Consider the following 12,324-nt stretch of genomic DNA (forward strand, 5'->3'; position numbering starts at 1 on the left):
CTGACTGCACTCATAAGGCCTTTCTCCGGTGTGCATTCTCTGATGAGAACGGAGGTTATCCTTACTGGTAAAAGATTTCCCACACTGACTGCACTCATAAGGCCTTTCTCCGGTGTGCATTCTCTGATGAGAACGGAGGCTACCCTTACTGGTAAAAGATTTCCCACACTGACTGCACTTATAAGGCCTTTCTCCAGTGTGAAGACTCTGATGACAACGGAGGCTCCTCCTACTTGTAAAAGATTTCCCACACTGACTGCACTCGTAAGGCCTTTCTCCGGTGTGCATTCTCTGATGACGACTGAAGCTCCTCCTATGGGTAAAAGATTTCCCACACTGACTGCACTCATAAGGCCTTTCTCCAGTGTGAATTCTCTGATGACAATGGAGGTTACTCTTACAGGTAAAAGATTTTCCACACTGACTGCACTCATAAGGCCTTTCTCCAGTGTGAAATTTCTGATGATAACTCAACTCACAGCTCCTGACAAAAGATTTCCCACATTCACTGCACTCATAAAGCCTTTCTCCAGTGTGAATTCTCTGGTGACAATGGAGCATAGTCTTACTGGTAAAAGATTTACCACACTGACTGCACTCATAAGGCCTTTCTCCAGTGTGAAGTCTGTGATGATAACTGAGGCCTATCCGAGTGGTAAAAGATTCCCCACACAGACTGCACTTATAAGCTCTTTCTCCAGTGTGACATTTCTGATGATAACTCAGCTGATCGATCTTGACAAAAGATTTCCCACATTCATTGCACTTATAAGGCTTTTCCCCAGTGTGAAGTCTCTGATGATAACGGAGGCCTACACTAGTGGTTAAAGATTTCCCACACTGAATGCACTCATAAGACCTTTCTCCAGTGTGAAGTTTCTGATGATAACGAAGAGCAGAGATTCTGGTATAATGTTTTCCACATTCACCACACTCATATGGCTTTTCTCCAGTGTGAACTTTCTGGTGTTGAATGAGGTTTGAACTTTGTCTAAAGGATTTCCCACAGTCAACACATTCATATGGCCTTTCTCCAGTGTGAACTCTCTGGTGTTCCACGAGCTTTGAACGGGGGCTAAAGAATTTCCCACATTCGCCACACTCATGACGCTTTTCTTTAGAATGAACTCGCTGGTGACGAATAAGGGTGGATTGTTGTTTATAGCATTTCCCACATTCACTGCACTCGTATGGACTTTCTCCTGTGTGCAATTTCTGATGATACTGGAGATCAGAGATTTTTGTAAAAGATTTTTCACATTCACGGCACACAAAACACTGTAGTCCATTACAGACACCATGGTCCTGAGCAAGCGTCTGGTTGCAGCCAATGGCTTTCTGGCTGAAATGAAACTGCTTTGCACATGCCCCACACCTCAATAGTTTCAGGCTGTGTTGTGTTCCCTGCTGCTCAACCAAGTGGAAAATGTCTCTCAGGACTGGCCCACAACACTCACAGGGGTGGCTCTTCTGGGAGGACACAGCTCCATTGGGGTTCTTTGCCTGTGACACTGTCCCAGAAACATGCTGTTCAGTAGGTGCCTCCACATCCTCTGCTCCACAGCAGCAACCTAGAGAGGATATGAGTTCAAAGTTCTCCAGCATCACTTCGAGGAACAGGTGTCTCTGAGCCTCATCAAGGAGGCACCATTCCTCCTTAGAGAAGTGCACAGCAACATCCTCAAAAGTAACACGAACATCAGCTGGGGGCCTCTGTGGGTTGAACATGGTGAGGATGGCAGGAGAGGAGGCTGCCAGGGGCACAGTGGTCACTGTTCCAGGCGCAGAACTCGTCACCAGGGAGGCTGGTTGGTGGGGACCAGGACTCTTGCGCCTTCTCATTTTCGCATCTCCATCCAAGACCTAGTGCTCAGGATGCTCTGACCCACTTAGGTGATCCTGAGAGAAGAGGAAATTCCCATCACAAGGAGAAAACTGGAAGTCAACTATTGACTTTATTAATACCTAGGCATATGCACTTGACAGGAGTCAAACCTAGGATCCTTCAGTTCACAGGCCAACACTCTTTCACTGACCCAACTAGCTAGGGGCAATTGTTGACTTTAAAAAGGGCAAACAACTGCCCTAACTGGTTTGGCTCAGTGGATAGAGCATTGGTCTGCAGCCTGAAGGGTTCCAGGCTCGATTCTAGTTAAGGGCATATTCCGTGGTTTTGGGCACATCCCCAGCAGGGTGTGTTCCAGAGGCAGCTGATTGATGTTTCTCTCTCATCAATGTTTCTAACTCTCTATCCCACTCTCTTCCTCTGTAAAAAAATCAATAAAATGTATTTTTTTTAAAAAAGGGCAAACAACTGCACTGCAAAGCACTTGTATGAGCAAGCGTAGCGTAAAAAGAGTCAGTTCATCCATGTCCTAAAGTACACTTGTTGCCTGGGTTTTGAAGTAATTTGGATGAGATAAACAAAGTCATGTGTTTGGGCAAAGAAATACAAGAGAATTGCTATTGATTTCAGATGAAACGGTGTCTGGAGAAGATGGACCTTCTCACAAAAGTAACTACAGAGAGACATAAAATTAGTTTGAGAGAAACATATTTTTTTCTAGGATAAAAGTTTTTGAAATGGATAAAAAAGAAGCAGTAACAAAAAAGGCATTCATAACATTAAAGAAACACTAACTGTAAGGGAAAACCACCAAAGTAAAAATGAAAATTAAATATATCATGTTTAGCTAAAAGTAAAAATCTGAAATTGATGAGTTCAACAGTGGCCAGAATTGGCAGATCTCAGGAAGGCCCATGGATCCACATGTCCCCATTTCCTCTGGCTCTTAGTGCAACATCTGTCAGCTGTCAGAGCACTGGCTCACTCCAAAAGACTTCCCCGAGCCTCAGCGACAGATGAAGAGAAACCGTTACCATGGCAATGGAGATAATTTTGTGACAACACAAAGTCCTATCCTACCTAGAGAAGCTAAGACTCTGAGAGAATTCTTGCTCTAGATGTCCCCCATCTCCAGAGCAGAGAGACCTATACGAACCATGACATAATTGAAGGGGTTTTTTCCTCACATACCTTCCCACATTTATTGTCAACAGCCTCCTTCCAAATGTATACTTATTGTCTGCACAAAATGGTAGTGCTTAACACTACGGTGTCAGGTGAATTTCCGCCAAAATAAAAGATGGTGCGTTAAAATGCCTATATCTTTTGAAGTATGGGTTCGATTGAAATGAAATATTTGGTAATACGCAGTTACAATCGGCCCGAGTTTACACGTTTCCCGCACTCCACCACAAATCTATATGAACCGAGTTTAAGACGGCTCCCGCGGAGTACGCGCAATTCACGCGAGCCGACTTAACTCGTTTCCCGCAACCCAAGTGTTTTAATATGGAAAGTAAAACTCTGGAAACTTAATTTTGAAAAAATATACTAAGGGATAGGTACATGGGAACACCCATTGGCACATCCTCAACAGGAAGAGAAAGAACTTCAGCCGAAACCGGTATGGCTCAGTGGATAGAGCGTTGGCCTGCGGACTCAAGGGTCCCAGGTTCGATTCCGGTCAAGGGCATGTACCTGGGTTGCGGGCACATCCCCAGTGGGGGATGTGCAGGAGGCGGCTGATCGATGTTTCTCTCTCATTGAAGTTTCTGACTCTCTATGTCTCTCCCTTCCTCTCTGTAAAAAATCAATAAAATATATTTTAAAAAAAAATCTTAAAAAAAAAAAAACTTCAGAGGGAAGGGGAAAGGTAAGGGTAAGAGTAAAGGGAAGGGGAAGGGGAAGGGATATTGATGTGAGAGAGAAATATTGATTGGTTGCCCTCTGTACACACCCCATCCGGGGATTGAACCCACAGACTACTTTTGGTGCACAGGATGACACTCTAACCCAGCAGTCGCCAACCTTTCTGACCTCACGGACCACCAGTAGTCCATGGACCACTGGTTGGCAACTGCTGCTCTACCCAGTTGAGCCACCTGGACAGGGCCTACAGTATAATGTTAATAAAAAGAATACACTTTTCACTTTGAAATAATTCAAGGTACACAAGACATTGCAAAAATAGTATAGAGAGTTCCCTGGGCGTTTATACAGTTTCTCCAGAGGTGATCATTCCCACCATCAGGAAGCACGCTAGTTCCATCACCAACAAGAAATTCCGGAGGAGAAACCAAGATGTCAGCATATGTAAACACCGGAAATTGCTGCTTCATGTAGCCACTTCAAAAATACAACTAAAAGATAAAGCGGATATCATCCAGAACCTCAGGAAGGCTGGCTTAGTAGAAATTCTAGAACTGGAATGAAAGAGTAAAGCACACTGAGACTCAGAGGAGGTGTGGAAGTAAAGTGCAGAGGTACTGAGGCACACGCAGAAAGGGCTGGCAGCTGAGGACACGGTTGTCTTTTCAATTGGGAGGGAGTCTCAAGCTCCTGACTGCTCTGGACTGCAGTTCTGGGTGAGTCTCAGGGGACCCAGACTCAATACGGGGAGAAACTGGACAGTCTGGCACCGGGCAGAACTTGAGGGCGACTTCCTCTCAGAGGTGCTTGCAGCGATTACCTGGACACTGAGACATGGGGCCTCTTAGGGTAGGACGGGGGAGTAGCCATAGCTGCTTGCTCCGCCCTGTTGATCCCGAGACCCAACGCCACCCAAGCTGTTGCAGAGGCTTCTGCATATGAAAGGCCTGGCCCTTTGCAATCTGAAAATTACTTAACAAACTGCAGCTGAATCAGAGCAACCCAGAACATCCAAAAGGCCCAATGCCCCATAGCAGCTTGCACTGCTTCACAGCTGGGCCTCATCTGGGCACCTTCAAACCCAAACAAAGAAGAGTAATCTCTCCATATGTCCTGCTGGGTAGCCTCAGGTAGAGGGTAGATTAGCACCTCCTTAGGGATCCAAGAGCCAGTGTACCCAGTGGTCAGCGTGGAACCATCCAGATTGTGGCTCCTCAGATCCATGGGGGACACATTCAGGGGGCAGACTCAGTGAGCACCAGGGCCCCACTGAGGCGGGTTCTGCCCCAGAGGGGTGTCTCCAGCTCCGGGGTTCTCCCACTGCAGACAGGGCTGATTCTCGTAGCCAATTGGCCTGGGGGTCAGTTACTCAAAGTGATGCCTGCAACAGTCAAGGCTTGACTACAACAAGACTGTGCACAAAGCCAAAAAGGGGTACACCAAGGGTGTCCTCCTCTGGTAATTGGGGAGGCTGAGCCACTGGGCCCTTTAGGACACCTAGCACACAAAGCCACTCTACCAACACAGGGAAGCATAAAAAATGCGGAGACAAAGAAACAGGTCACAAATGACAGAAATGGAGGAAAACAAAATCCTGGATATAGAGTTCAAAACCACACGTTTAAGGTTTTTCAAGAATTATCTAGAAACCACCAATAAATTTAGTGAGACCCTAAGGAAATCTAGAGAGATCCTCCAGGTTATGAAAAATAATCAACTAAAAATTAAGCATACACTGACTGAAATAAAGGATATTATGCAGAGTTCCAAGAGCATACTAGAAGATCACAAGAATCAAGTCAAAGATTTGAAATACAAAGAAGCAAAAAACACCCAACCAGAAAAGCAAAATGAAAAAAGAATTCAAAACTACAAAGATGGCAAAAGGAGCATCTGGGACAACTTTAAGTGCACCAGCATCCGAATTATAGGGGTGCCAGAAGAAGAGAGAGAGCGAGATATCAAAAACCTATTTGAAGAAATAATGACAGAAAACTTCCCCTACCTGGTGAAAGAAATAGACTTACAAGTCCAGGAAGCGCAGAGAACCCCAAACAAAAGGAATCCAAAGAGGACCACACCAAGAAACATCATAATTAAAATAACAAGAGCAAAAAAACAAAGAGAGAATCTTAAAAGCAGCAAGAGAAAGAAAGTCAGTTACCTCCAAGGGAGTACCCATAGGACTGTCAGCTGATTTCTCAACAGAGACTATGCAGGCCAGAAGGGAGTGGCAGGAAATTTTCAAAGTGATGAATGCCAAGAACCTACAACCAAGATTACTTTACCCAGCAAAGCTATCATTCAGAATTGAAGGTCCGATAAAGACCTTCACAGATAAGGCAAAGCTAAAGGAGTTCATCACCACCAAACCAGTATTATATGAGATGCTGAAAGGTATCCTTTTAGAAGAGGAAAAAAAAGGTAAAGATACAAATTATGACCAACAAATACATATCTATCAAGAAGTGAATCTAAAAATTAAGTGAATAAATAATCTGATGAACAAAATAAACTGGTGAATATAATAGAATCAGGGGCATAGAAAAGGAGTGCACTGACTATTCTCGTGGGGGGGAGGGGAAGGAGTGTGGGGGGTGCAGGAAGAGACTGGACAAAAATCGTGCACCTATGGATGAGAACAGTGGGTGGCGGGAGTAAGGGCAGAGGGTGGGGTGGGAACTGCGTGGAGGGGAGGTATGGGGGAAAAAAGAGGAACAACTGTAATAATCTGAACAATGAAGATTAAAAAATATATATAATGGAAACAAAAAAAAAAAAAAGAACTTCACATGTGCACTTACTCAGACTACAAACTCCACCATTAAGAGTGGGACTGACTCTACCCAGTTTTCCTGGGGCTGTTCGGGAATGCTAGTATGCCTCCTGGGAAACCTCTTAGTCCTGGGAAATCTTGGAAAACTGCTACTGGAGCTGCACAGGTCTCAGTGAGGACCAGGGAAAGTAACTGGATAAACTGCAGACGAAAAAAAATAGTAGGTTCAGGCAGTAACTCGGTTCTCCCGGCTCCAGGGGATGGTAATTTCCATTAAACTAAGTGGTGACAACATAGAAATCTGAGAATGATGAGGAGAGCCCAGCTGGAGAGATCCAAGCTTCAGGCAGGGAAATCGAGACATCTTCATGCCCAGGATGTGATTTTCTTAGGTGGGAGGTCATCCTGACAGGTGGGAGGGAGCAGAGGCCACTGTTACATATTCCTCTACTCGGGCCTGGACATATTTCTGAGCTTAAATCTGAAGTATGGACTAGAACTCACCTGAGGAGTGTCTCATGGATCTTCTTAGGGAAGAAGAGCAGCTGGAGCTCAGTTACCTTGAAGGAAGCACAGAGAAAAATATTAACCTGAATACTTCTTCCAAATAAGAACAAAGGAAATGTTTTTATTGCATGAAAAGGTCAATTTCTTTGTCCTCTTATTCACTGCAGTAATTTCAACTGTATACTCTGTGACATCTTTTTAAAAATTTTAATAGTAGTGGCCTGGTGCTCGAAATTCGAGCACATTAAAAAAGAATTAATTACAGGAAATATTTTAATATTACTATTTGCCCTTTCTCTATAATTGAAGTGTCAGAGATGAAAGAAAATTAGTAAAATGTATATGAAAATCTTCCTCTTGTCAGTATGGGGTGTGCCGTGGGACTCAGAGTCAAATCCCAGCCCACCGCTTGCTCCTTGAAATTGCACAAGACCCAGATCAGCCTGCACCACCCCTGTTCAGCCTTGCCAGGAGGGGTGCTCAGCCTCAGGTCTCCCAGTGCATGCCAAGTGGGGGTGGAGCCTTAGGTCCCCAGGCCTGGGACAGGGGTGTGCCTTGAGGTCCCCCATCAAGCCCCGCTGGGTAGGGGGGCTTGGTCTGAGGTTCCCTGGCATGGCGCCAGGGCTGGGGGGAGTGGCCCAAGGTCTCCCATCAAGCTCTGCCAGGTGGGGGTGCAGCCTGGGGTTCCCTGGCCCAATGCCAGGGTGGAGGGGAGCTCTTTGAGGTCCTCTGTCAATCCCCACCAGGTTGGAGACATGGCCTGCGATCTCCCGTCAAATCCCACAGGGCGGGGGATGCAGCCTCAGGTCCCTGCTGATTGCTGGTTAAGTCTCATTACGGGAACTTAGCCTCTGCTTGGGTGCAGACATTTTGTTACAGAAACACCTGCCACTATTATGGGCACCAAAATATTTGTGATGCTCCTTTTGCATATTCCCTCTTCATTAAATAAGATATTTGTATTGATTTCAGAGAGGAAAGGAGAGGGAGGGAGAGATAGAAATATCAATGATGAGAGAGAATCATGATCGGCTGCCTCCCACACACCCTCTACTGGGGGACAAGCCCGCAACCTGAACATGTGTCCTTGACTGGAATTGAACCGGGACCCTCCAGTCTGCAGGCTGACCCTCTATCCACTGAGCTAAACCAGGTTGATTTCGGAGAGGAAAGGAAAGGGAGGGAGAGATAGAAATATCAATGATGAGAGTGAATCATTGTTCAGCTGCCTTTTGCAAGCCCCACACTGGGGATTGAGCCGGCAACCCAGGAATGTGCCCTGACTGAGAATCAATCTGTGACCTCCTGGTTCACAGGTTGATGCTCAACCACTGAGCCACGCTGGCTGGGCTGAACAACTGATTAGCTTACCAACTGTTGCTTTCAACTTAGTGGCTGGGAATGTTGCCCTGACTATGCAGGGCTTAGGAACTGACAAACACCTCAAGTGGAAACTGCACATTGAATCTAGAGCTCATTCCTGTAAGGTTCCCACTTCCATTTCAAATCTCAGACTCCATGGCTGTGGGGACCCAATATAGGATTAAAAGCCAGAAACAAGTCCCAGCTTAGAGGACACAGTCCTCTTAGCATAATCATGCTTCACCTTATAGGGCTCCTTAGATCTTACCTGGGAAGCTAATGGGCTGATGGCAGTGCAACAAGAACAAAAACAAGTGAAACTCACCAGAACAGTGTAAACAAGTGAAACTCACAAGAATAGTGTAACTTTGGTAACCACTATCTTGTTTACCTTTGACTATAAAAATAAAGGCTCAGTCTGCCTCAGGATCTTTCCCTGTGGCCTCAGCCATGCTGGGGTCCAACCCCAGCAGGTCCGGGGTCCCCAAAGGTGTGGATGGAGTCAGCAAAGTAGGAATGACACGGAGACAGCCTTCAGTTGATCAGCAGCCTAGTCAGGACCTCTAGCCAGGATCTCCAGGGAAGTTCTGGTTAGGATCTGATTAGGATCTGATGTTTACTGTCTTGTTACATCTGTATTTATACCAGTCGATTTTAATCCTGTCAATCTCTATTCCAAAGGTTAGGGCAGTTCTTATCTCCATTCCAGGGAGTAAAGATTATGTAGCTTAAGTGTGAGTGTTTGTAGTTAAAGTGATTAACTACACGCCTGGCACTTAGTTAAGGGGTTTTATCCCATCCCTAACTTCAGGGAAAAATCCCTACCTGGGAAAACAACCTTTCTTGGAGAGGTGACCTTGGTTAAAACACATAGCACCAAGAAGGTGAGCAAACATATTAAGAAAAGTATGCCATATATGCCAGGTCACTTGAAATAGCAAGGATGGACCAGCTCCCGGCAAAGACTAAAGAGAGCTACAGAGTTCTGAACGCTGTCTCTGTGTAAAACATAATTCACCAACTCCGTCCACACCTTCCGGAATCTCTGGACCCCCGGGGCTGGACCCCAGCACATGGCATCTCTGAACTCCAACTTCCTTCTTCCCAGCCAACTGAAATGCCACAAGGCCTGGCCACCTCTTTCATCTCGGTCTCTGTTCCTTGCTCTATCAGTTAGTAAATGCCCTGGGGGGAAAGCACAGGTAAATGTGGGGCTTGCCTAGGTGCTCCCACATTCTCTCCAGCAATTGCCTTCAGGTTCTGTCTGACTTGATTTTTCTCTAATACCTTCAGGTGCTTTCAGTATTTTATTCAGCTTCTCTACGATATAAGCTACACCGTCACCCGCAGATGTGGAGGTTGGATGCACTTTATGCTCATCCACAAATGTCCTAAAGCTCCAAGGTACTGACTGGTTTAGGTTTCATTCACTCCAGATTTCTGACTGTTTTCTTACCCCTTCCTTACATGCTGGGGAGCACAAGAGACTTGTTTGGAAAGTTTGTAAGGAGGACATTCTGATAAAAGGGAAGTGTGTGGGAGGCTACTGCCCTGTTTACCAGAATGCGGGGAGACTGAGAGGAGTGTCGAAGGCGGTGCCCCTAATTGTTCCCTGATCTTTGCAAATAAGTCTGTGTACATGCAGACTCCCCGGTTTTTACTGGAATCCTTATGCTGAATCCCTGGATGCTCTTGCCAAGAGGACAGTGTAAACATATGTCTTCCCAAGGATCTAAACTAATCTAACATATAAAAGCCATGAGTTTGTTTTGGTTTAATCACTTAACCTTTGGAAATTCCAAGGGAGTCATTCATGATTTTGGAAGCAGGTTAGGGGAGGACACTAAGCATACCCCTCCCCTATCACCTGTGTTTCCACGGCCACATCTAAAGCTTTCCAGGCTTCAGTGTAAGTGGGACACGATGTACCTACACACCGCTGTCAGCCAAATCCAGTGCCTATGCTGGGGGAGGGACCATGGCATGGAAAGATTACTGAATGTGTTTGGAGGAAGGGACTGTGACAGAAAAATTACAGAAAATCAATGAAACCAAGAGCTGGTTCTATGAAAGGATAAACAAGATTGACAAACCTCTAGCCAGGCTCACCAAGAAGCAAAGAAAGAGGAACCAAATAGCCTGCAAGCAGTACACAGGCTGCCAACTGTTATCTGTCTCTCAACAGAGACCAAAACCTGATGGGCACCTGCCCTCTTGGCAGCTAGGCACCCTTTACTTTTGGGGGTCACCCCACATAGTTCCCTTCCAGGACAGCCAACATACATTCAAACCTGCAAAAGAATCAAAGGTCAATATAACATATCAATACAATGAAACATAATACTGGCATCATGGCCGCTTCAGGCAGCCAAATCCTACTAAAGTCTATTCTTGACCTTCCTATGAATTGTCCTTGTCTTTTTGCAGCCATGTCCATGAAGATGCAGGCATCATCTAAGTCTATTACACAGTATTGTGGGGGCTCCCGGCAGCAGGAGTGATCGTGAGCAATGTTACCAGCATCAGGCAGGTCGAGCACGCCGTAGCTTGAGCTTGAGTGGGTTGCGTTGATCTCGATCGATGCTGCATTTGGTGACGAAGTCTTCTCAGATCACGGATGGGTCTGCTGACCGGACGTGAGTGTGATGGACCCAGGTCGAGACACCGTTTACCTTGAGAGCGGTGGGGGTCGTCAGCACCATGGTGTAGGGACCCTTCCAACGTGGCTCGAGGGTCTCCTGGTGGTGCCTTCTGTCGTAGACCCAATCTCCTAGTCTGTGCTGATGAGGAGGAGTTGGGGTTGGGCTGGTCTCGTACAGATTCTAGGGCCCGTTGCCTTCCTTTCACAGGCAGGGGGAAGGGCCCATGAAATCTCTGCCCTGAGGAACTGTGAGTACCACCCCTAAATGGCCCAATCAGACTAGAAAAGCCACAAATACCTTTTAAATCTACCCCAGAATTCCAAAATCCCAACCCAGCACAGAATATCACATAGCCCAAACAAACAAAGAGACAGAGATGTTTACTAGTTAGGTGGGCCGATTCCACCTCTGACAGAGAGCAAGCGCCCTTGGGGAAAGATCCCAGCGGCCGCTCAGGGCGTTTTGCTATCGGTCAGAGCACTCAGCCTCAAAAAAATCAAGCCTGTGGTTGTGCTAGGGTGAGGGACTGCGCCATGGAAGGGTTACAGAATGTTACAGAATGTGCTGGGAGGGGGGACTGACGTATGGGGAAGGATTGTGTTGCCAGGATATGAGGATTGTGTATGTGCTGGGAGGAGGGACTGACATATGGAGGGGGGTTGCAGGGTTAGGAACCATGGAAGAAAAATTGCTAGATTGTCTTAGACCAGTCAGGTGTGACTCTGTTTACCCCCCCTTTGTGCTTATGAACTTTCTGTGAGCTTCTAAGGTAACATTGTTTTGCTTCTAAGGTAACACTGTTTTGCTATAAAAATCAAAATGCACACTTGCTCTTTGCCACATGCTGCGAGGCTTCCCAGAGGGGGAAGGTACGGGCTGTGGTCAGCTGGCCAGCTTAATAAAAAAGGCTTTCAAATTTAAATTCGGAGTCGGTGGTCTATCTCGTTGAGCCAACCCATAACATGGTTTGTTTGTTTTTTTAGACACAAACAGAAATTTCACTAGCTAAACAATTTTCAATAAAGACAGATAACATTTCCCATTAAAAACTTTGAATCACCACAGGAGAAAACAAAACAAAACAGGAATAAACAAAAACACTTTTACACAGGCGCATGCCACATTTACAGCACAAAATACCAACAGATAACCTAGTTTGATTAACATATTATCTAGAGCCCGTGGGTAACCTGGGTTAAACTTAGGCATGTTATCTAAATTACAGTCCTGGGTCTCCAGAACACTGAGTTGATAAGTTAACTGGAGCCCTCTGATCCTGGGACAGCTGCGCTGTCCCTCCCAGGCAAAGGAAAAATGTGCCC

General features: G+C 46.0%; 1 protein-coding gene across 1 annotated transcript in view; it reads right to left on the reverse strand.

The window, feature by feature from the left end:
* Nucleotides 1-7,053, reverse strand: part of LOC102442039 (zinc finger protein 883-like) — a 7,706-nt gene extending 653 nt beyond the window's left edge. Inside the window, exons 1-3 of the mRNA XM_023748656.1 lie at nt 6,996-7,053; nt 6,520-6,692; nt 6-1,899 (exon numbers count right to left, since the gene is read on the reverse strand). Coding sequence (XP_023604424.1) covers nt 6-1,842 — 1,837 coding nt within the window. The 5' untranslated portion in view covers nt 1,843-1,899; nt 6,520-6,692; nt 6,996-7,053. The remainder of the gene's footprint in view (nt 1-5; nt 1,900-6,519; nt 6,693-6,995) is intronic.
* Between the last annotated feature and the right edge of the window lie 5,271 nt (nt 7,054-12,324).

The sequence above is a fragment of the Myotis lucifugus genome, unplaced genomic scaffold (genome assembly GCF_000147115.1).
Source record: "Myotis lucifugus unplaced genomic scaffold, Myoluc2.0 scaffold_1622, whole genome shotgun sequence".
In the NCBI taxonomy this organism is placed as follows: domain Eukaryota; kingdom Metazoa; phylum Chordata; class Mammalia; order Chiroptera; family Vespertilionidae; genus Myotis; species Myotis lucifugus.